This window comes from Micromesistius poutassou (genome assembly GCF_964030765.1).
Source record: "Micromesistius poutassou genome assembly, chromosome: 9".
NCBI lineage: Eukaryota > Metazoa > Chordata > Actinopteri > Gadiformes > Gadidae > Micromesistius > Micromesistius poutassou.
The window spans coordinates 19,774,485-19,798,902 of NC_140279.1; the positions used below are offsets into that span (position 1 = coordinate 19,774,485).

General features: G+C 46.1%; 2 protein-coding genes across 12 annotated transcripts in view; one reads left to right on the forward strand and one right to left on the reverse strand.

The window, feature by feature from the left end:
- dock7 (dedicator of cytokinesis 7) overlaps positions 1-12,478 on the forward strand; it is a 53,777-nt gene extending 41,299 nt beyond the window's left edge. For 4 of the 10 annotated variants that reach the window (XM_084472592.1, XM_084472593.1, XM_084472598.1 and 1 more), the window contains 16 exons: positions 331-427; positions 662-796; positions 1,193-1,345; positions 2,140-2,298; positions 3,338-3,438; positions 3,992-4,184; positions 4,699-4,842; positions 5,594-5,725; positions 6,737-6,751; positions 9,168-9,293; positions 9,376-9,465; positions 9,696-9,932; positions 10,199-10,342; positions 10,552-10,658; positions 10,920-11,087; positions 11,765-12,477. In XM_084472592.1, the coding sequence (XP_084328718.1) occupies positions 331-427; positions 662-796; positions 1,193-1,345; positions 2,140-2,298; positions 3,338-3,438; positions 3,992-4,184; positions 4,699-4,842; positions 5,594-5,725; positions 6,737-6,751; positions 9,168-9,293; positions 9,376-9,465; positions 9,696-9,932; positions 10,199-10,342; positions 10,552-10,658; positions 10,920-11,087; positions 11,765-11,807 (2,044 nt within the window). In that variant the 3' untranslated portion in view covers positions 11,808-12,477. Of the gene's footprint in view, positions 1-330; positions 428-661; positions 797-1,192; positions 1,346-2,139; positions 2,299-3,337; positions 3,439-3,991; positions 4,185-4,698; positions 4,843-5,593; positions 5,726-6,736; positions 6,752-9,158; positions 9,294-9,375; positions 9,466-9,695; positions 9,933-10,198; positions 10,343-10,551; positions 10,659-10,919; positions 11,088-11,764 lie in introns of all 10 variants that reach the window. The other 6 variants (XM_084472595.1, XM_084472590.1, XM_084472594.1 and 3 more) reach the window with 3 other exon arrangements.
- A 102-nt stretch (positions 12,479-12,580) lies between these two features.
- usp1 (ubiquitin specific peptidase 1) lies at positions 12,581-18,981 on the reverse strand. 2 transcript variants are annotated; one of them, XM_084472599.1, is made up of 9 exons: positions 18,889-18,981; positions 18,202-18,426; positions 17,884-18,025; positions 17,660-17,764; positions 16,971-17,125; positions 15,963-16,678; positions 15,718-15,879; positions 15,332-15,533; positions 12,581-14,899 (listed from the first exon to the last, which is right to left on the reverse strand). In XM_084472599.1, exons 2-9 carry the CDS (start codon positions 18,372-18,374, stop codon positions 14,134-14,136), a joined length of 2,421 nt encoding a protein of 806 aa, XP_084328725.1. In that variant the 5' UTR covers positions 18,375-18,426; positions 18,889-18,981; the 3' UTR covers positions 12,581-14,133. The 2 variants fall into 2 exon arrangements, with proteins under 2 accessions (XP_084328725.1, XP_084328726.1); XM_084472600.1 differs by having other exon boundaries at positions 12,584-14,899; positions 15,718-15,876.
- Between the last annotated feature and the right edge of the window lie 5,437 nt (positions 18,982-24,418).

Sequence of the window (24,418 nt, forward strand, 5' to 3'; positions counted from 1 at the left end):
AGTTTCCCAAGAAGCCAGGTGTGTACACCAAGAGACACACGACTCACAACATGTTTGTTGGGGGGGGGCTCTGCATAAACGAGTGCAAAAGCTTTTGTCTGATTGCATATTCATAAATAATGAAAACCTAATCTATAGCCTCATCGAGAGTTTAACAAACAAACCTTTTTTGATACTGAAACCTAACCTGAGCCCTGAAGAGCCTGGGCCCTCTCTGCATATGGCTGGAGTGGTGTGGCCCAGGGCGTGTGTGAGATTCAGGGCTTCTCCTCAAGGTGAAGATGAGTAACGTCTGACAGCTACTTCCTTGACCCCGCCCCCGTTTCCCAGGACAAGAGCAGAGTTGGAACACGAAGCACTGATTGACGGTAACCTAGCAACGGAGGCCAATCTTACAATTCTGGATACTCTGGAGATCGTCGTGCAGGTATGTGTGCATATTGATGCGTTGAACACAAACAACTGTCTGTCTGTTATGTTTTTATGTCAATCTCAAACGAGAAAATTCCTTTCCTGTGCTGGTAATATTGTGTGTGTGTGTGTGTGTGTGTGTGTGTGTGTGTGTGTGTGTGTGTGTGTGTGTGTGTGTGTGTGTGTGTGTGTGTGTGTGTGTGTGTGTGTGTGTGTGTGTGTGTGTGTGTGTGTGTGTGTGTGTGCGCAGACGGCCTCTGTGACAGAGACCAAGGAGAGCATCCTGGGTGGGGTGCTGAAGGTGTTGCTCCACAGCATGGCCTGCAACCAGAGCGCCCTCTACCTGCAGCACTGCTTCGCTACACAGAGGGCCCTGGTGTCAAAGGTCTGGGCAGACTCCTCAGCCTCCTAACCATCACCTGTACAACTGTGTGTGGGGGTCTGTGGATATGTTTGGTGTGTGTGAATATCGGGGTGTGTATATATTCAAGTGTGTGTGTGTGTGTGTATTTTCTAATGTGTGTGTGTAGTTCCCAAAGCTGCAGTCGGAGGGCGTGTGTGTGTGTGTGTGTGTGTGTGTGTGTGTGTGTGTGCAGTTCCCAAAGCTGCAGTCGGAGGGTGTGTGTGTGTGTGTGTGTGTGTGTGTGTGTGTGTGTGTGTGTGTGTGTGTGTGTGTGTGTGTGTGTGTGTGTGTGTGTGTGTGTGTGTGTGTGTGTGTGTGTGTGTGTGTAATGTGTGTGTGTGTGTGTGTGTAATGTGTGTGTAATGTGTGTGTGTGCAGTTCCCAGAGCTGCTGTTCGAGGAGGAGACGGAGCAGTGTGCAGACCTGTGCCTGCGGCTGCTCAGGAGCTGTGGCAGCAGCATCAGCAGCATCCGCGCCCACGCCAGCGCCTCGCTCTACCTCCTCATGAGGCAGAACTTTGAGATCGGCAACGTACGCACGTTCACTTTGTCTCTCTCCCATGTTTCAAACGTCCTGTTTGATCATTTTAAGTCATGTCTTCTCTATAATAAGTCGATATCTTCATTTCATGACGATCAAATGTAATTCTTCCCCGGTCCTAGATGAAATATAGTATTGGCGAGATTTGGCATCAGACACATAAGCACACTGTTGTCATGCTCTGGAAATCCAGAGTTCTCGCGAGAGCACAATTAGAATTTGCTCTCTGAGTAAGGCGGGCCAAAAGCGTTGCTGTTTTACCGACCGGATACGGCTAGAGTCTTATCTATTGGTTAGCTCCGCTGGTCTGGATACGTCACCCCTTGTATTCTTCTGATTGGTCGTAGTGTTATCCAATTGCGTGCAGTGATATTTTCAAATGCATGCTTGGTGCCGCCCCTCGAGTTGGGCCGTTTTCATCACTCGTTGCCAGACCCTACAGCTTTCTAGATGTGGGTCTGGATTTTCAGGCTACTGTTGTCATTGAATGAACTAAAAACCGACACAAACTCATCTGCGTTCCTGTCTTTGGTCTTTGAATATCACTTGCCTGTTTGGTAAGATTTTTTAAATGTAAAATAGTTAAAAATGCTATTCAAAATATATTTTTCTCATAATGCAATCCTCCTCATTATTTTTACATCATGCAAGGGTTGTTCTGGTCTGGTGAGAGTCCTCTTCTCCCATTAGAGGGTCCTGTTTCCCCTTACTTCAAGGCCTGTTTCCTCCTCCTCCTCCTCCTCCTCCTCCTCCTCCTCCTCCTCCTCCTCCTCCTCCTCCTCCAGAACTTTGCCAGGGTGAAGATGCAGGTGACCATGTCTCTGTCGTCGCTTGTGGGAACCTCCCAGAACTTCAACGAGGAGTTCCTGCGGCGCTCCCTGAAGACCATCCTGACCTACGGCGAGGAGGACCTGGAGCTGCGCGAGACCACCTTCCCCGACCAGGTACCCCCGACAACCCCAATACATCAAGTAAAGAAATACATTATTAAAGAAAATATTCAAAACACAAGCAATCCTCATCCAATGCGATTTCAATCATCCCCTTGAACTTCTCATTGTGTATATATGTACAGTATCTATGTTTATATGTGTATATATATTTGTATTAGGGCTGGGCAACGATTAAAAGTTTTAATCGCATAGCATTGGTGGGTTAACTCGCAATTAATCACACTTTTAAAATGATATTTTAAATCCACTCCAATTTAAGTTAAATGAGATTATCAAATGGAATGACAAATTATCATTCATACCAAATGTACTTAATAAGCAAAAACCAGACCAAGTGATCTTGGGGGAGTTTTATTGACTCCCTCAGTGTGGGGTTAATATGAAACTTAGGGAACACCACAGATTAGTGAATCGTAAACAGGCAGTTAATTAGTACAATTGTAAACCAACAGTTACTACAAGTGTAGTTCAATTCAAATAAGTAGCACCACAGATTTGGGAATTGTAATCAGGCTGTTACTTACTGCAGGTGTAATTGAATGTAAAGTAAGTGGAACTAAAAACAAAAATTATTTCTGATGAATGTTGACATTCCAAGGGAAAAACCGTGTAAAAAAAAAAAAAGAATGTCCGTTAATGCGTCAAATTGTATTAATCGTGTTAAAATAAGATTGCATTAACTCGTAATTAATGCATTAACTTGCCCATGGTGTATAGTCAATGTACAAGTACGGCAAAATTTGGGAGAGCTCCCCCTGGTGCTTAAAAAGAGGACTGGGAAACAAAAATATAAAATATAAACACTATATACATTATACATTAAACATATTATTATTAAAACCTATTCTATAGGCTTAAAACTAACATAAATACACATAATATGAATACAACTAAAACTGAGTTAAAGTGCAGTTAAAGTGAGTTAAGCCTATACAATCTTTGGTTCACAGTGAGGTATTTATATTTATATGTATGTGTGTGCGCATGTGTGTGCGCACGTATCTGACGTGTGTGTGTTTGGTCCCCTCAGGTACAGGACCTCGTGTTCAACCTGCACATGATCCTGTCTGACACCGTGAAGATGAAAGAGCACCAGGAAGACCCGGAGATGCTCATAGACCTGATGTACAGGTACTATCACATCACAGACCTGATGTACAGGTACTATCACATCACAGACCTGATGTACAGGTACTATCACATCACAGACCTGATGTACAGGTACTATCACATCACAGACCTGATGTACAGGTACTATCACATCACAGACCTGATGTACAGGTACTATCACATCACAGACCTGATGTACAGGTACTATCACATCACAGACCTGATGTACAGGTACTATCACATCACAGACCTGATGTACAGGTACTATCACATCACAGACCTGATGTACAGGTACTATCACATCACAGACCTGATGTACAGGTACTATCACATCACAGACCTGATGTACAGGTACTATCACATCACAGACCTGATGTACAGGTACTATCACATCACAGACCAGGTTCTAGTCTGCACTGTGTGTGTGTGTGTGTGTGTGTGTGTGTGTGTGTGTGTGTGTGTGTGTGTGTGTGTGTGTGTGTGTGTGTGTGTGTGTGTGTGTGTGTGTGTGTGTGTGTGTGTGTGTGTGTGGCGGTATTGATTGATGTCTGACGGCCTTGCGCGTCCTCCCCAGGATCGCCAAGGGTTACCAGACGTCCCCGGACCTGCGTCTGACCTGGCTGCAGAACATGGCGGGGAAGCACACGGAGCGGACCAACCACGCGGAGGCGGCCCAGTGTCTGGTGCACAGCGCCGCCCTGGTGGCCGAGTACCTCAGCATGCTGGAGGACCGCAAGTACCTCCCCGTCGGCTGCGTCAGCTTCCAGGTGGGCCGTCTCTCCCGGGGGGACGTCCACTGTGCTCCCTCTGTGCCTCTGTCCTGTTCACCAGCCCTGTGGAGGGAGACGGCAGGAAATGATGTGTTCAGCACAGATTCTCAGAGGAGCAAAATCAGTTTTTTTATTAAGGGGGACATGTTATGGAAACAACACCTTTCCTGGGGTTTGGGGCGTTGTTTGGGTCTCTGGTGCTGCCACACGCATACACACTTAAATACACACTGAAATAAGTCTGTTCATGCTTTTTTGAGTGAGATATGCATTTCTGAAAGCACCCCGCCTACAGTCTCCAGATGAGCCAGTCCGTTTCGGCGCTGACTCTTACGTAGGAAGGAGGCACGTTTGAATATTACCACCCACTTCCCCATCCCCCTCCAATCAGAGCATAGATCAGATTGGGGGAGGGGGAGCGGCGGGGGGCTCCGGCAGCTCCCCGTTGTCTTGTCAAACATTGTCATGTTTCTCTTGCTCATTTTCTTTCCCTCCTGTCGCTTCCCGCCAGAACATGTCGTCCAACGTGCTGGAGGAGTCGGCGGTGTCTGACGACGTGGTCTCCCCCGACGAGGAGGGCATCTGCTCGGGGAAGTACTTCACCGAGGCGGGGCTGGTGGGGCTGCTGGAGCAGGCTGCCGCCTCCTTCTCCATGGTGAGTGGATGAATGAGTCTCATTCAGCCTCTCATGCTGTCCTACAGCAGCTTTACTCACGCACTGAGCGCAGGACATCTTAGATAGTATATATGTACGTCTTCCTTGATGTATGATCTTTAAATATGTGAATATATCATAAATATATATATATATATATATATATATATATATATATATATTTATGTTGATATGCATATGCGACACACAAATTGAAGCTATTATACATTATATTTCCCACAAATCAAACCTTAGCATAATATAAAATGATGAGCTCAAGTTTCACTTCCATTCATTTCTTATTTGTTTCAACGTATCGTATTGCTGCTGGTGGAATCTGTGAGCGCTTAATCTGTGAACTTCAAGCTCAAACTCGGCCAGAACTGGTAAACTCATGTTTCGGGTTTCAAATCAACACCGTGTAGACTTGCCACTGTCGGATCACACCTTTTGTAAAATTGTATTTCTACAAATCCGTAAGGAAACAGGAAACAAGGCGTGACTCCGCCCCTTCCAGTTCCTGGTTTCCAGCCCAGAATCTGTGCCGTCTCCCAACACCAGTTCTGCTATTATGCAGCAGGACCGCTGGCTCCCAGATTGTACTGTGGGTCAACCCACAACCAGAGTCATTTCATGCAGCATAGCAGCTCAGCACACCTGTCACATGCCCTAGCTGCGCGTGTGTTGTGAAGGTGACCCTCATGGCTACAGGGACTCACCTGGTGTCTCCCCCCTCCGTCCTCCTCTCCAGGCGGGGATGTACGAGGCGGTCAACGAGGTGTACAAGGTGCTCATCCCCGTCCACGAGGCCAACCGCGACGCCAAGAAGCTTGCTACCATACATGGTAAACTGCAGGAAGCCTTTGGCAAAATTGTCCACCAGGTAAATCCAGCATCTGCACCGCAGCACCCACACCCCCCCCCCCCACCCACCCCCCTTCTGAGTAACAGCACCCACACCCCCCCCCCCACCCCCCTTCTGAGTAACAGCACCCACACACCCCCCCCCACCCCCCTTCTGAGTAACAGCACCCCCCCCCCCTTCTGAGTAACAGCACCCACACACCCCCCCCCCCACCCACCTTATGAGTAAGAGCACCCACACACCCCCCCCCCCACCCCCCTTCTGAGTAACAGCACCCCCACCCCCCTTCTGAGTAACAGCACCCCCCCACCAGCGGTGGGGTAGCATTACAGTTCCCGTTGGAGGTGTATTCTAAGCCCACATAGCGACCGTCATCCTATTGGACTGTGTTCATGGGGTTTTAGTTTCTGCTGCGTTGACAAAGATCGGTGCTTGAACGCAAACTGTGACTTTGTTTGTGTATCAAACCCTCCATGGGCTCAAGTGTGAGCTTCATCTAAAGGGTATGATCAAATGACTTACATGAAGTGGAAACACTGTGGTTAAATGACAATTTGGTATTTTGAACATTGAGCCCCCTTCCTGGGTTGTCTACGATGAAATAGAGTGGTTGACACCGACATGTTGACTATTGGTCCTGTCTATCTGCTCAAGTCACTGCAAACGATATTTTTTATTCAACAATTTCTTGTATGTTTTACTGGGTTTGATTCAATAGAATATACAGTAACTCTTTGGGCTGCGACTTTCATTCGTTTTTTGGAAAGGAGTACATTAATCTTTGTCAAATGAGAAGTGTGTGTGTGTGTTCCCCTGCACAATGTATGCCGGCCCCTGTTGCAATTTAGGTTCTAAGAGCAGGTGCTGAAGAGTACTGTGTGTAGTGTGTGTTTGTGTGTAGGTGAAGAGTACTGTGTGTAGTGTGTGTTTGTGTGTAGGTGAAGAGTACCGTGTGTGTGTGTATGCGGTGGTGGTGGTTTGAGTGCGTCCAGGCGTTCACGTTTCTCCTGTATTCTCTTTGTCACACAGAGTACTGGCTGGGAGGTAGGTGGTTCCTGCAGTTCTCTGCTTGGCCTCAGCTCTTTGTCGTTTGGTTGTTCACTCATTCACTCTCTTTCTTTTTACGTTTCGGTTTGCTAGCAGCGGGCGCTCTGTCGCTTCCTTTGCTACGTCACATCCATACATCCATTAACACCTCTGCCCCCGACCCCCTGCACCCCAAACTCCACCCCCGCCCCCACCAACCCCAGGGACCCTGACGTGTACAGGGCCAACAAAGCCCCCCAGTATTAACTTGTGTGTGACCGTGCTTATGGGCCATGCATGGGAGCCATCGTGCCTGTGACACTAACGACAAACAGTCTCTCTCTTCTTCGGGGGGAAATACGTCATTTTTCCTCTCCCCCAAAAACTCCCGTAGCCTCTCAGTCCGGGCTGCCCCCCCCCCCCCCCCCACTCCATCGGGCCGTCCTCACCCTCTCACCCTCTCATCCTCTCACCTGCTCCAACCACAGGGTTTGAGTCCATTTTTGGTTTTGATTGGCGTTTCTTTTTTAGATGTGTGACATGTTAGCCGTAGGTTGGTCTTTCCACACACAATTAAAGCTCAGCCATGTCTTGTGAAGTCCAATTGGAGTCAAACCATTTATCCACAATTGGATCCAAATTCCATGATTATCATGATAAATAAGCCTTCACAAGTCACAGTAACCAACCAACCATTTATTCTCTTTTGGCCCATTTGATAATCCCTCCTTTTTGATTTTGCTTTAGGAAATTTGAAACCTAAATTAATCCCTGATATTCATTTTTTCATTGTTTTTTATTTTTTGCTATGAGGTACTTAACACGTGTTTCTGTGTTTTCTGCGTGTTGTTGCATGGAATGGACAGAGCACTCTTGGTTCCACCCCTTGAACAGCTTGTTTCTAGGGGCGATGGAACCTGTCCCCCACTCTGATTAGTTTTCTTGTTTGTTTCTTTACATTTTCCTTCTTTGCCTTGGCATGTTCCGGAACCTCCACACTAGCTTTGTGTTTTTCTTAGCCTCATCACCAAAAATGTGTTGCTTAGACTTCTTTTTTTTGGTCTTTGTCGTTGTTCTGTTGTTCTTTGGAGATAGGCGATCCTGATTAAAATGTGTTCTGTTTTCTCCTTTGTGTTTTTGTTCCTGGTTGCTGATCCTTCCCACTTTAATTAATTGTGTGTTGTGGTAAGTTCCGTAGTTTTGAAGGTTACCCACTGAGGGCTTGAGCGTGTAACACCATGTCATGGAAATGGAAATGACCTGTGATGCCCTAGTCCTCATGGAAAGTCAATCCAGAAATCCTGAAGATGGGGAGATAAATCAATCCGGCTTTTAGCCAGTTTTCCTTTCTTTGTTGGCACTTGTGAAATGGTTCGGTCCTTATCTTCCTACAATTCCTAAATATGAGGACTTATGCCAAGGGGATGTATGTTGCTGACAATGCATACTAATACGGAAAATATTATAGTTTGTGTGTCCTGCCAAATGCCTGACCCTATGTGCCCCAATTCCAAGGTTTTTTCCCCCTCCTCTATATTCAAACACACACATTTCCTCACCCAGAACTGTCGCAAAACTCTACCCTTTCAACTTTGACCTGACCTCAAAACTTCAACAGAAATAGCCTTACCCTAAGACCCTAAGACCCTAAGACTTCCTGTCTTCCACCAGTCCTGTCATAATCTATATCCTCTCAGCCCATTTGGATTTTGAAGCAAAAGGAAGAAGTACAAGTGTACCTGTATATACTAGTGAAGTTAAGTTGGTGAATGCTCCTCTGTCGAACACGTCCGCTAACTTGAGAGGAAACCTGTGTTGAAACCTGTTCCCACTCCCTGCCACCTCACCGCCGTAGCTCGGTAACATTTAAAGAGCTGGCGTGATGAAGCCTGGTCCCTCTAACTCGGACTGCTGGGACACTGAACCCCCACTTTATACATGGAGAGATGTTGGATACTTTGAACTGGACATGTTGAAGGAATGCATGTGTGCAAATTGTATGTAGAACATTTAGAGCTCTTTTGATGGACATGTGATATTGAGGGACTACATGTGAATAAGCACAAAGCTATAATGTGGTACATAGCATCAAATGGGGACATTAATGTTTGTACATTGCCCCCGTTAAATAAAATAGATAGATATATTATCTATAGTCAAGAGCTAGAAAGAAACCCTGGGTGTCAAAATAATTTTATTGACGTTTCACATTTTTACTTTATACATTTTTAAGACTTTGAAAGGAATCAAGTTAATCGTAGATTCAGAAATTGTTAATTTCTAAATCCAGATTTAATAATCCGAGGTCCTTTCACCATTTATCCTTACGTAATCTTCAAAATACTTTTACGCTATTATGTCATTTAAGCATGCTCTTATCATCTCTTGTGACCTTCTAATTGACTCACACTTCATCTCTCTTCAGCACGGAAAGAGAATGTTTGGTACATACTTCAGAGTCGGATTTTACGGTACCAAGTTTGGGGACTTGGATGAGCAGGAGTTTGTATACAAAGAGCCTGCCATCACCAAACTAGCAGAGATCTCTCACCGACTGGAGGTAAACATTCAAATCATCCTTCATGTCTTATGTCTGTTGGTTATTGGCCTCTGCCCACCGTATGTTCTGTGGTTATCTTCAGGGATTCTACGGGGAGCGTTTTGGCGAAGAGCAGGTGGAAGTCATTAAGGACTCCAACCCTGTAGACAAGTGCAAACTGGACCCCAACAAGGTTTGTGGGATGGCAAATGAAAAGGGCATGGTCCATATCCATTGACCTCTCTAAATGAGTTGAGGGATGGATGGTTCTCCAGAGTTGTAGTAAATTGATCCTGATAGACCAAGTTTTAGGGAAAGGGCTTAAGTGCAAATCCAATTTGATAATTTAGTGTCTGAAGTAAATGCAAGGGTGTTTGTGTCTTTTGGGTGGACATTTTTAACATTTTCCAATGACTTCCTCAGGCTTACGTCCAGATCACGTACGTGGAGCCCTTCTTCGACACGTACGAGATGAAGGACCGCATAACCTACTTTGACAAGAACTACAACCTGCGGCGCTTTGTCTACTGCACGCCCTTCACGCTGGACGGCCGCGCCCACGGCGACCTCCACGAGCAGTTCAAACGGAAGACCATCCTCACCACCTCGCATGCCTTCCCCTACATCAAGACCCGCATCAACATCATACACAAGGAGGAGGTAGGGCGGGGGGCCGTGTTTTTGAGAGCTCGTATCCCGTCTCCATTGGGGTTCTGCGTTGAGTTACCCCCACACTGTGTGTCCACCGAGCCGTTTGAGAGTCTGTATAATGAAAAGGCTACTGGTTAACAAAATGTTAACTTCCACCTTTCGTTCTTTATCAAAAGTGGATTATAGATTTGGATATTGGTGTTTGTATCGGCGGTGTTCACCATGCTCACTCACACTAGTACCAACACCGAACCAAATGTTTCTGGGCGTCTCAGATCATATCAATGCCCATGGAAGTAGCCATCGAGGACATGCAGAAGAAGACCCAGGAGCTAGCCTTCGCCACCCACCAGGACCCCTCCGACGCCAAGATGCTGCAGATGGTCCTGCAAGGCTCTGTGGGCACCACGGTCAACCAGGTAATCCATATCTCCACTTAGATTACTTTTTATTTATCGTTTGCATTGTCTTTTTTGAATGATATGAATGAACTACTGAATTTTTTTGGTGTAACGGTTAATAATATATTTGTATATATACTATGCAATATGCATTAGTAATGAGCCGGGTTTAATAAGGGCATTGATAGTTGGTGCTTTACAGTAGTGTGTCTGTGTGTATTTGTCAGGGCCCCCTGGAAGTGGCTCAGGTGTTCCTGTCGGAGATCCCCAGTGACCCCAAACTCTACCGACATCACAACAAGCTACGGCTCTGCTTCAAGGACTTCACCAAGAGGTGTGAACCCTGGACCATGAGACAGTAACCATCCAAAGCATCACACATGACAATAAGAATGAACCCTGGACCATGAGACAGTAACCATCCAAAGCATCACACATGACAATAAGAATTGTAACATGAAAACTAAATGTATTTCACATGGGTATCATCATCCTGCACTGAGCTCTAACCCAGGATCCCTTCAGACAGTAGTGCAGGACATGTTGTGATTCGTTGGTCCTGTCGCCGTCCCTCATCATGACTCCCGGTCTTCAGGTGTGAGGACGCGCTACGCAAGAACAAGAGCCTGATTGGTCCTGATCAGAAGGAGTACCAGAGGGAACTGGAGAGGAACTACCACCGCCTGAAGGAGGCGCTGCAGCCCCTCATCAACAGGAAGATACCCCAGCTCTACAAGCCTGTCCTGCAGGTCAACGCCCATAGGTAGGCCTCCCGCTGGGCTTAAGCCTGTACTGCAGGTCAACTCACACAGAGGCCTCCTGCTGGGCTTAAGCCTGTACTGCAGGTCAACTCACACAGAGAGGCCTCCTGCTGGGCTTAAGCCTGTACTGCAGGTCAACTCACACAGAGGCCTCCTGCTGGGCTTAAGCCTGTACTGCAGGTCAACTCACACACAGGCCTCCTGCACTGTGGTATGTGTTGGGGTCGATGAGCCAATCACATTTGCTATTGGAGATGGAGTCATGTGTTTGTCAAAGTTACTGCTGTGGGAAAGTGTGTGAGTGCGATATTATAAATGAATGAGCGTGGTGGCTAGTGAAAGCTGTGTGTTGGCTGATCAATCCTTTTTGTGCTTTTCGTGAAATCATGCAGCAAACGGACAGCTTGACAAGGTAGTTTGTTTTGTGGCTTTTTCCATTTGTCATGGTCAACCTTTGAGGCAGAGCTAAGTGTTCAACTAGACAGTACTCTACTGTGACTGCTCCATTCTTTTTTTATTGTCCAGTTGACTGTCCTAAGGAAGTACCGGAGACTGTCAACATTTCCATTTCTCCCTAGTGTCATTCAAATGACTCTAGAGATCAGATGTACACCCCAAGACTGTTGTGCTTGTTGTGCTGTTGTGTAAATCTCTTGTTCTATTTTCTTTGTTTCCTCAGAGATTCCTTCAGCAGAATAAGTCTTCGGAAGCTTGATTTTTGAAGATGAGGAAAAGAGAGCTGCAACATTAATTTATTCCCTAGTGTAAATACATTGTGTCTCCTTAATAGTCACTCCTCAACATAGTGGCCTGAAAGTGGCCTGGCTTGGTACGTCATTCCAGTGTCTTCATTTGTTTACAGAACAACTTGTTACGCATCGGTGGGACGATCAGGTGGATCTTACAGCGATACCTTGGCATTTTAAATTTTAGTTTTTTTTTGTCATGCAATGTTTTGTTTTACTGCACCATTGATGGTGTTTGGAGTTTTTATTTACCCAACATCAGTCATGTTGCTAACTTCAAAATGGCTCATTAGCATTGGGTTCATGTCTCGAAGTCAATGGATCTATAGCAGCCGTTAGCTATTGAGGCTAACAACTGTTAATAAGTTCCCCTGTCAAGTCAAGTGCCAACACAAAAAGCCACCAAAGGGTACTATTTAAAACAAGGTATCATTAAAAAATGTGTATAGTGTCAAATCTGTATTTAATTTAATTTGTGCACTTTCTTTATGGTGTAGCAATGCCTTTTACAACATGAAAGTTTACTATTTAATCCAAAAAAAAGGCATAAAAAAATTATCCAAAACATGAAAAATGCAACAAAAAAAATACTATTTATAAGGCTTTATCATTATTCATTTAAACTACATTGCAAGTTAAAGGGATTTGTTTTCAACTTTAATTGTTTGATTTATGTTCATATTTTACAAAATAAATATTTTAATTGTCCAAATGGTATCCTTTATTCTGTGATGAACCAAGGGTCTTTCAATTAATGGAAAGATAAAAACTTTATTGCTTATGGTCCGAAACGGTTGAGAGAAAGCGGTTTGTTTAGCATCAATGAGGTACGGCATTTATACATACCTGTCATGGCTGGTGTTGATGACATTTATAAACTAGAAAATGATGTAGACATATCTGGCTTAAAGTGAAAAAAAAACATTTTCAAACAAAGCTGCATTTCAAAGAGACAAATAAACATGACACTAAGATGACCTACAGAACGTCTCCACATGCCAGGCTCATCAGATGATGTGGCTCTATTACAGTGCAAGCAGGAATGGATACGATGGAGCCGTTTTTACATGGACTGGCCTTCTTATTTTAACTCCATTGGCCTCTGTCCCTGGTAATTAACATTGAATGGTGCCAACCGAAAAGGAAAAAAAAAAAAATTAGTTACAGCTACAAAGATCACTTTTATATCCTCTGTTAATGGTGGGTGACAGGTTTAATGCATCAATACACTTCCACACGAGATAATGGCAGCGTTGTCCATCAGCCATCCTTTTATAGGTTATGTGCCCTTACTGGAGTTCCGCTGGTGCTTTTTCCATATTAAAAAGCCATTCTCCCTTACAAGACCTTGAAACGTCGCTACAGGCAGCGCTTCAATGGGATTTAAATCATTAACCGAGGTATATATTGCCTCCTGATGTATAAATGCAATCCCATCAAAACGTTTACTTTCCCCCATTTGTGGCACGCTAACATGTGAGCTGAAAGCATGCGCCTCTCCTGCATAGACCAAGGAATGCAGCGTGTTAGATGTATGGTAATAAATGTTTATACAGAGACATTCGGTAGCCTGTTGGACCTGAATGAGGGACTCATGAAAAGATGTCCATGCAGATCTATATTCTCAATATACTTCCCTTGAGGCGTAGCATCCTTATCCTGGCAATAGAAAAACGTTATCTACAATTCATTATCATCTTAGCAATATTGGGAAAAGATGCAGTGTTGCCTATGGCCAATGAAAAGAAGATGACATATACAGCAATTTAACCTACTGGAATTTTAAGTGCCAAAGTGCTTAACATCGTTAAAACTACTTAATATATGGATAGACGCGAATCATTCCAACAGATCAGGAATAAGGGGAAAATGACACAAAAATAGGACAGCTCGGACAACAGGAAAAGCTTTATACTCATCAATAAAATGAGCAGGGGGGCATAAATTAAGATTTTAGTTACGCAAGCTTCCTCCCAAACCTGTTGGTATGAAAAGGCTCTAGTCATCATTGACCAGGTTGGAAGTGCCGCTGGTTTTCATAGACCATAGTTCATGTGGGTGCCAATATCACAAGCCTATTAGCTTAGGAGTATGCCTAGTACCAAACCCTGCAAGTTGAGCCATTCTAGAGGTCCCAAGTTTTCATGTGACCAATATGGATTCTGCCCTATTTGGAAAAAAGTGGAAAACGGACTTCGTTCAGCTTATAGAGATAAATCAACGTAAAAAAAAAAAAAAATAGGGTTCCTACAACCCTGACTGATGGCAGTGAATAGAGGGTCCATCTTTCCGTTGGACTCCGTCACCCCTGCGCGGAGCCTGTGCCTTGCAGTGGCGTCCTCTTGTAGAAAAGTAGGTAAGGCGTGGACGTGGAGCAGGTGTCCGGGGAGCAGGCTCGCAAGAAGTCCTCCTCTTCAAACAGACGCACCTCCGAGTCGTCGAAGAGCAGCCACTTGCCCTCGTAGTGCAGCAGGCTGCTCAGTGCCTCCCTCTCCTCCTTGACCCTCTTGCCCTCCTCCGCTTCCTGTGTCACCGGTCCGCTGGCGGCGGGCCTCCTCCTCGGGGCCTCCGCCACGCCGCTGGCGGGTGTCTTGTCGGCCTGTTTGCTGCTGGCGAGCTCGTAGCCGTTGCCGGCGCTCCTCTGTCCTCCCAGGAGTCCGACCACACCCTCCGTTTTCTTGCCCCGGTGGAGTCCCCTCGCACTGCCGAAGGACACCTCTCCGTCGTCGTAGTGCCCCTCCTCTTCCTCCTCCTCCTCCTGCTGCTGCTGCTGCTTGGTGCCGTCTCCCCCTCGCCTCTCCTCCTGCTCTTCCTCCTCTCTCTCTTTGTGCTGCTCCTCCTCCTCCCTGCTCTGTGGCTGCAGCCGCACGTCGTGCAGCTCCGACATGCGGACGTAGGCCGTGTAGTGGCCGCTGCTGATTGTGACGCCGCTGTGCATGACCACGGCGAAGAGCTGGTAGTGGCAGCGGTCCGGGGGCGCCGCGCTCGTGCACCACTCCTCCAGGGACAGGGAGAGCGGGGTCTGCAGCGGGGTGTTGACCTTGGACAGGCCCGCGTAGGGGTCCATGCTGGGGAGCCACAGACACAAGGTCCACGCGGTTAGACAACCCAAAGTCAACTCCAAATATACACACACGCTAGGGACATGAATTGTCAGGGACCTTGCGCTACGGTTTTCTGAGAGCCAATACGATATTTAGTGCGATTCTGTGAATATTGCGACTCTCAAGCTTTGTGATTTTATCTTTGTGTTATTTAACGTATGGGTAACCTTGGGATTGGGTTCTATAGCTCCGTCCGTGTCTGCCATAGTTGGCAGATGGCTGAAGAGAACACAACATAACACAACTATAGGCAAATACACTATAGCGCCCTCTGTAGAACGGTACCAATAATGCGTTTCAGCCAATATCACCTAGATATTTCTGGCTAATCTGTTCCCGACACTGGCTTAAAGCGATGCGCTCCCCCCAGGGCCACAGGAGACAGGGTTGACTCACTCGAGGCCGTTGGCGGAGAAGCACTTGAGGTGGATGGTGACGACCTCCGGGGTCTTGTCGAAGAGGAGGCTCCTCTCAGCCTCTGTGTAATGGTGGCACGTCTCGCAGAAGTATTTGTCCTCGCCGACGATGCGCTCCACTGACGCAAACTGGGAGATGGCCCACTTCAGAGTCTTCTGCTCGGGTTTAGGGTCTGGGGACACTGGGAGGAAGAGCGCACCACGTGGTTTAATATAGTGGAGACCAAGGTACGCCTCTTTAGATTCTATGGCTTGACTTAAAAACATACATCAAATAATACACAAGGCTTAACCTATAGAAAAATGAACCCCGTACAGCCATCATTTCAATATGCTGTAGACATGAGCAGCTCTATGACCCCTCACCCTCAGAGAGGTCGTCTGGGCTGCTGGGCTGGTCCTCCTGGACGGGAACGCTGATGTCTTGGAAGTCTTCCCTGCGCTCCGTGTAGCTCTCACACTCCAGGCAGCGCGTCCGCAGCACCAGCTTGCCCTGGAACAGCCGTTCCAGGACGTCCAGGCCGTCTGCTTAGGAGAGGGAGGGGCCGTCACTCACTCTCACCTCCATACCCTTTTTTTTTTTTTTACTCTGTCATCAATCATGGTCTCACCTTGGTTCTCCACAGCCTTCTGGTCCTGTGTGTTGCCAGTGGGGGGTTCCGGGGCGGTCTTATCCGTCTGAGTGGGTTCCTGCTTGGGTCCCCTATCTGCCTGGGCCGGTCCCGGCTCGGTCCCCTGCTCCGCCTGGTTCTTGGGGGCCATGATGGAGCTGATCTTGCCCATGCTGCGGAACTTGGAGAAGATGCTGGGCTGCTTGGAGGAAGGCCTCAGCCAGCTCAGCCTGGTTCTCTTCTTCCTCTTCCCCTCAGAAGCTTTAGGGGCACCCTCAGCCGTCCCCTTGCCCTCTTCCCCGCTACCCGCTACCTCTTCGTTTTCCTCCTTCCCCTCGTCCTCCACCTCCCGTTCCCCGGGGGCAGCGTCAGCAACTATCTCTCTGGAGGACCTCCTTTTGGAACGGGTGAAGGGCTTCTTCTCCGAGGGTTCATCAGCATCCAGCTTGTTGGCGTTGACCGACTTTGGCTTCTTCTTGACATTTCCCGCCTCTGTGTCGCTCTTCCTCTTTCCGTTGACCTGGCCGTCTTCCTCCTCTTCCTCAGAGCTGGCTGGCACCAGAGTGGCAGGGCTTTCGGGTGTGACCTCCCTCCTGCTCCCCCCATGTTGCTCCTTCCTGATGGTGTCGCAGGCCTCCTGGATGTAAGCCAGCAGGCACTGAAGCACCTCCTGGGCGTCGTGCTGGAGGTAGCCCTCGTACATAGGGTTCAGTTGCCTGGAAGGATGACCCGTTAGTGGTACTTCACAGCAAAAACTCTCCAAGATTATGATTGAATGAAATTGATTGATGCCACATTTGATTGGCCCAAGGCTTAAAGGCAAGGCTTCAAATGCAGTTTACAAAGCTAGTAGATTGTGGGCGTTAACATGGTTGCAGACGCAATTGCTCAAGCTTGGCTTTATGCTATGCAAGCAGACGACACCTATACACCTTCGTCAGTATTGCACAGTGGTAAACATGAGTGTCTAAATGGATTCTACAGGGATAAGGGGGCGTGGCCTCTCACCTGAGCGTGTGCAGTAGTTTGCGTGGCGGCGTGGCCAGCTCCCCCTCACTGTAGCCATCCGGGTTGAGCAGGAAGCCGGACTGCAGCTGCTCCACGGACGTGATGAGGCTGTTGAAACTCCCGAGGAGCTCCATGTGAGCTGGCACGCTCTCCTCCTGGGGAGCAGAGGACACAACACTGAGGACTGCTCAGCCATCAAAAGATGGGATGGGCACCAAACTTTGGGTTCCTTATAGGAAAATACAGAGCAGAAGTGGTAAGCAACAGGTTTGCAAACTTAGTACACAAACAAAAGTCAAAACTTCCTCAGCATTACGTCAGCTTGTAACAGACTATTGTCAGAAGTTATGGTAGAAGACAAGGTGTGACTCGTCTTTTCGGAAAAGACAGACCCTAACCCTATGCAGATTGATCATACTATGAACGCCTGAAAGTGAGACCCAACCAGCTACAAGCGCTGCTGCTAATGTTCTTTGCCACCACAGAAAGCTTTATGTTGAATATTTGAATAAGACTCCATGGAACATGTTATATTATGTTACACTATGGAGGATTGAAGCAGAAAATAAATAAATGAAAGTGAGACATGTCAAATGGTTATAATTAGATTGGAACTAAAACAGAAAATCTCAATCAAACGATGCCCGTCCCTTAGCAACAGAGAGACATATAGACAGTTTTGTACAGACCTCATCTTCACTTTTGACAATTTCTTCCTTGAGTTTGTCTCTGCTTTTGGATCGGCTGTATAAATTCTTGATGCCATCTCTGAGCCCAGGGCAGTAGTACAGCACCTATTGAACAACAAATAGTTAGAAAAAACGAAATTGCCGTTCTCCCATTCCAAGGAGGATTAAATGAACAGACTTGGAGGTTAATATGATAAGTGGTTCTAATGATAATCATACTGTACCTGTAAAACACTGTTCAGGTAGCAGGTGTTGCCCAGGTTATTAAGCCCGACAAACGGCAGCAGGGCCTCCACTTTCTCATAAGGTAGCAGAGGACCTGGGGAACCGGTGCACGGGGGCGGTCCAGGGACGACCTGGTCACCACTGTAGAGTCGTAACAATGATAATAAAGGAGGAACAGGTTTTTAATAAAAAATACATATTTAACAGAAGTTCTTTACGTCGATGGATAAAAATAAAAAGTTTTTATGTTAGTTACTATGATTTCGGAAAAGGTGCGATTTCCGTGACTTTGTACAGATACACACATAGATAGCCACCTTGCAATTGAATCCTCGGGTTCGGGTTCAGTTTTGGACTCATCTGCGGGAGGTTCGGAGAAGTCCAATGTCCGTTTAGCTTCTTTCTTCTGGAAGAATTTGAGGGAAAGTTTGCTCTTCTTGACGGGGCTCCCCAGGGAGGCCACCACGTTGTCCCCCTGCAGCCCTGGCATCTCCACTCGACACCGTGCAGACAGACGATCCGAGAGGCAACAGCGCGCCTCGCTGGCAGAACAACGAAACGGACACCCGATCAACACTCGGCCCGAGTTCACCCCGACGGAGCCCGACATGACAAACTAAACACTGCTCGCTTCATCGTGTGCACCTTTACGCATTACGTGACTTCTCAATGGAGCAGTTGGTCGATTATGCGTAACGCGTTAGCTATTGGACTGGCAGCCTGTTTCGCATTGACCACCCGGCATAAATATCACAAAGTGTGTTTGCGAAGTGAACTTAAGGTGAACTAACGTTAGCGTGAGAGATCCCCGCCGTGGGGAGGACACGGCCGAGTTAATCGTGTAACACTGAGCGCAATCCGGGAACACAAATATGGGTCACTTCGTTACGGAGCAGGGAATGTAGTGGGAGGAGTAGATCAAAAAAAGACAACATACGTTTTCTTACAGAACCGGAGAACACAGCGACACAACTACCACGTTAGATTAGGCTTTTTAAGCTTACCTTGCTAGTTCATTTCGAACACAAACAAATGAAAAATCCGCTGTAGACGCAATTCCCCAGAATAATAGCGTGCCGTTCAGGAGGAAGTTGGCGCTTTTTCCACCTCAAGACCCGTCGCCTCGCTGCCCAAACGAACACAAAATAATAATCATGTGGCATGTTAAGTAATACACTTATAAAATAATATATAGGTTTTAACAACTATATAACATTTTATCAAGCCAGTCGTGTTAGTTTGATACAATACATTGAAAACGCACGTTTTACATGTCAGGCTTTTTTTTTGACACCCATTTAAATTAGGACCAGCAGTGGTACTAGTATAGCGGCCATGTTTGTAAGGTCATTTTCTTATGCCCATTACGTCCTATTCTAAAAAGTAATATCTATAGACGTGACACATCTTCATGTCGTCCTTTTAACCATATCAAGGCGGGCTATTTTAGTATTTGGGGAAAATACACACAAAATACACACAGCAGCGTAACAAAAGATAAATACGCATGACACAAATAAATGTCCTCACCTGGGACCGAAACGTTACAGTTACAATGTAGCCTTTGTGCCAATAGGGGGAAACATTGAACACGAAAATATATGACCACTGACCAGCTCCACAAGACGAGAGCCTTCGCACCTCTGTAGAGCATCTTCCCCTGTCAGCAAGCAAGGCTAGCCCTGTCCGGACGTCAAGGTAAGGCACCACGCAACTCTGTTTTTTATCATTCCATTAATTCGTGTAGTGAAACATGTGGCACGCCTACTGGCGAAATTTGATGGCACATTTATACTATTATATACGAGTTATATCGCGTGTGTTGACGTCCTTTCTACAAACGATACATTGTGGGTGTTCTTATTTAAATTCGCATTACCACCCCGACGCTGCCCCGATATGACGAAGCACAGGTGTGTTATTTCAGCACAGAGGAATAATTCCCATAGGCACATACGACGATAGTGCATGCAGGGCAGACCTGCCCCTGCTGCATAGTGCCTGCTTGCTCAGCAGCCTGATGTATCGACTTTAGCTTTGCCTCTGCTTCGCGAATTTGCGCTTGTTTAGTTAAATTCACTGATGCTGTAAATCAGTTGGGTGCTGTAGTAGATAGGACGTCTTAAGAGGCTCAGTTGGGTCGGTCGCTCTATTGCTTTGAAGGATGGTCGCCAAAACCATATGAACCCTATATTGGAAGATGGACTGACAGCATATGAGACGCCTGTAGGCACCTCGGTAAACTCTTAGTGCATCACTGGCTTCTCTGGCCACATATCTTTGGTTGCATACTAAATTAAATAATGAATAGGGATATATTTAAATTAACCTCAACATTATTTCATTTAACAAGGACTCATAAACATGATAGTCACAAACATGATGGCCTAATATGTCAGATCATTTATATTGTTTATTATAAACAAGGAAGGAGGAAATGGTTTAAAATATATTACATCATTATAATGCCCCTGCTGAAATCAGGTGTTGCTATTATGGATTAAAAAGTCTATATACACTTGGGCCCAGTCCAAGAACACTTGGATTGAGTGCCCTTAGCTGCAAGTGAGCTACTGAGCTGGCTGGCGTTCAAGGGTTGATTTTAAGAGAAAAACAGCACTCCCCCTTGCTCCCTTAAGTATTGGACACCCTACCCCTTAGCGGGAATGCGCAAAATCTAGGGCTAGGGCTCAAATCTAGGGGAAAGGGGAGAATTGGGACAGAGCCTTAATCTGTTGGACACATCATATGTACTAGTCTGAACCACCTCAACATACAGAGCTATCATTGGAAATTACAGGGAACTTGTTATTTATTATGGTATTCTCTTTAATATTGGTGGCTGTATGTTTCCCTAAGTTTGAGCTCTTACACATTCCATTCAGAAACAGTCTTTGTTTTTAGATGGAAATTATCTGCTACAATATCAATGTTAATAACATTGAACCAAATTTGCTGGGGAAAACCAGTAAACTCACAATCGATCCACTTTGTTAATGTTGCAGAAACCTCCAGTGGTGAATACGAGATCAGATAAACTATGGATACATAACTTATGCCGGCCGTTGGGTGGTGCTCTGTGAATAGCCAGGGTTGGATTCAGTTTCTTATTTTTAACTTCTAGATTGGGAAAATCTACCCTGCCAAATGGTCAAATCTATTCTGCGTTTGGCTGGTGGCAAGTCTCACAAATGAGATTTAAGATCAATATCTAACATTTGATGGCAAACAAGCTCAAACCCGGTTGAGGCACCTCTGGAGGCGGTGATCTGTAAGGGCCTAATTGGTGAAACACAAACTCGGCCAGCACTATTGAACTATGAAAGTGTCTGCAAAGGTTTCAAATCAACTGGCCACTGTAAATCAAATCCTCTTCTAAAAGCTTCATCTACTTGCAAAAATTAGTTTTCTTCAGTAGAATGTCAACGTAATTGATTTCTGGCCCAGGCTCTGTGCCGTCTCAGCCCAGAAGTTCCGCTATAACACGGTACGACTGCTGGCGCTATGATCAGCTGGTGGCATGTGTTCATTTTTGTCCCTGTTTGGATTAATGTCCACTAGCTGAGAGACTGCGTACATACATGCTGCTTTGGAGAGCCGTGCCATTATCAAGGCTGCTGTCTTAGCTGGGTGGCATGGTAACCCATGATGGCTTCCTAGACAACCTCTCTTCCACCGCCATTTCCAGCCCTCCCCCTCACTCTGTCCCCCCAGATGTTTGTATGGAAGCAGAAATAGCTACGAGATAGGCTGCACGGTATACTCAGAGAATAGCAAAAATGTCCTAAATTCTGCTCTCCTATTGCCTGGCTAGCCCATCCCTTTTAAACACACACACACACACACACACATGCACACATATACAGACGCACACAGCCGCTGTCGTGCATTAACAGCCATGTGTTGTTGTTGTTTTTGCACATACATTTGTGCAGAGATCAAAAGAGATTTGAGCCCACTCATTTGATGTAGCCATAGCCTATATGTTAGTTAATCTGTCTTGCATTCCTGCCCTCTTTCTTTCTCTCCCTCTCAGATTTGTCCAGTAGTCTCAGTCTCTATTTCTCTCTCTCTTGCTCTCTTGCTCTCTCTCTTGCTCTCTCTTGCTCTCTCTCTCTCTCTCTTGCTCTCTCTCTCTCTCGCTCTCCTGCACTCTTGCTCTCTTTCTCTCCTGCTCTCTTACTTTCTCACTCTCTCTCTCTTCAAGCCTACAGACTTTCCTCTGTGGCCCTCATTGTCAAATGAACTACAGAGAATGCAGTGAAATAGTCTAAAGAGGCTAAAACTGATGAAAGCCAGAGACGAGGTCATGAGGGAATGCTGGTGTGGGTCTTCCAAGACGCAGGAAGATCGAATAAGCTATTTTTGTCAATGGCTTCACGTCTTTTCCTGTCTTTTTTTACATTGTTTTTCTGTGCTCTTTTTGAGTCACTGGCCATTCGACCTGTCAGATTCATGAGCATCCTAGCTAATGGCATACAAGGGCCAGGCTTTCTTTACCTGTCTCACTGTTTCACACTTCAAAGTCTTAACATGGACTGACTCTTGATTAGGAACCCATGGGAGCTCAGGAAAAAGCATGCAAGAACAATTGTGGAAAGATGTGTTCCTTTATCTATTTGATTATGGTCATCTGTGTGGTCTAAGTGCATCTGTACAGAGTCTGCTCTGCGATGGAGGAATTCCCTCTCTCTTTCTGTGGTGCTGCCCCCCTGACTAATGTCTGGAATGTTGTATGCAGTTGTACAACACACATAAACACACAGTAACACTATATGACCATAGAATAATTAGAATATAATGAGTTAGGGGTGGGGGTGGAGTCGTCACGCAGTATCAATGCATACACTCTATGCTTGAAGGCTCCTTCACGATTTGCATGCACATTCATTCATTGCGATATCCTTTTCATTCTACTATCGCTCTCTTTTGCCATGTTTCACTTGGTTCTTGTTCATCGATCCCTCTCTTCTCTTGCCCTGCCTCTTTCTGCCTCCCCACACATTCCCAAGGTTCTCTCTCTCTCTCTCTCTCTCTCTCTCTCTCTGTGTATTCCTCTCCCTCTCTGCAGCCTGCTTGTATTCACAATTCACAGATCTCAGTGACTGCTCCGCTGGCCTGTCAGAGAGTATTGTCCATGCTTGGCTGGCTAAGCACAGCTAGCATTCAAAAACAAGTTGAGGGCGGCGTTAACTTTCTTATGGAGGACATGTTTACAATGTCTCCAGCGTGGGTGTGTGGGTGTGTGTATAGATGGATGGAGAGTGATTGTGTGTTGGGTGGAGAGGAGAGTTGGTGTCGGCGAGGAGGAGCTTACACAGATGTATGATCCAGACATACACACACACACACACACACACACACACACACACACACACACACACACACACACACACACACACACACACACACACACACACACACACACACACACACCAACAGCACAGAGGATCAAATTTGTATCATAATCCCGGAGATGCGGCCCAACATTAGTGTGTGGAGTGCCCACACGTGTGTTTGTGTTTGTGTTTGTGTGTGTGTTTTTCAGGTGTATGTGTTGTGTCATATTAATGAGAGTGCCGGCGGCTGTAGCACTGGAGTCCATTACGATGAAGTGCGATTAGTAAATGATGTATTTGTTTTGTTTCGAACACCGAAGGACGACGTGTCTGCTGGCAGGACTTTGGGCTCATTAGCTTTCCTTCCGAATCACGGACGTGTCGGAAACGTGTGTGTGTGTGTGTGTGTGTGTGTGTGTGTGTGTGTGTGTGTGTGTGTGTGTGTGTGTGTGTGTGTGTGTGTGTGTGTGTGTGTGTGTGTGTGTGTGTGTGTGTGTGTGTGTGTGTGTGTGTGAGGTTGTGTGAGTGCACACCTTTAATCTAGCTGCAGGTGTACCTCCAGTGTATTACTGTTCACTACAGCAGAATTGATTAAATTAAAGAACACTCTTGACATCATCAGAAAGCAACTAAGCCTTCTGACCAACCGTGCCCAACAAGAAAATGTTATTGTTAAAGGTTCTTGCTATTGGTTATATTTTGTGCATTATATACAACAATACATTTGGGCATCTCCATAAGCATCAACCCTCTAGGATTGAATCATATCAACCTCTTCTCTCAACTGAAAATGTTAAGCAGGTAAAACGAAACGCTGGCTGGGTGTGACAGTTTGGCAGCGTAGCTGGCGTAGTGATGCTAATGCTAACTCTGATGCTAGCACTCACCGCAATGGCAACCCTAGATATGATCAAAATGTTTATTATCTTTGTTTCTTTCCTTTTTACCATCTCCTTTCACCGCCCAACGTGTTTGTTTTTGTTTGTTTTAATACCCTTTGAACAACGTCTGAGACGCCTTGGAGATCCTTATTGGTAAGTATGGCTATGCATGATGTGGATTTTGGTGGCAGAGACCTTAATAGATGAAAAACCATGGCTCAACAGGAGTTTATTATTGCAGTGATTTCCAGGGTGTAAGCTCCACGGTGACAAGGCTTCATAAGACTAAGCCTCCGTTTAGGCCTGCTGGGGGG

Excerpts from the sequence above, each read along its gene's own strand:
- usp1 (XM_084472599.1), bottom strand. The coding sequence starts at position 18,374 with ATGCCAGGGCTGCAGGGGGACAACGTGGTGGCCTCCCTGGGGAGCCCC. Across the intron at positions 17,126-17,659 it reads TTGTCAAAAGTGAAGATGAG|GAGGAGAGCGTGCCAGCTCA; the intron begins GTCTGTACAAAA and ends TCTGCTCCCCAG. Across the intron at positions 15,534-15,717 it reads CCCAGACGACCTCTCTGAGG|TGTCCCCAGACCCTAAACCC; the intron begins GTGAGGGGTCAT and ends TCTTCCTCCCAG.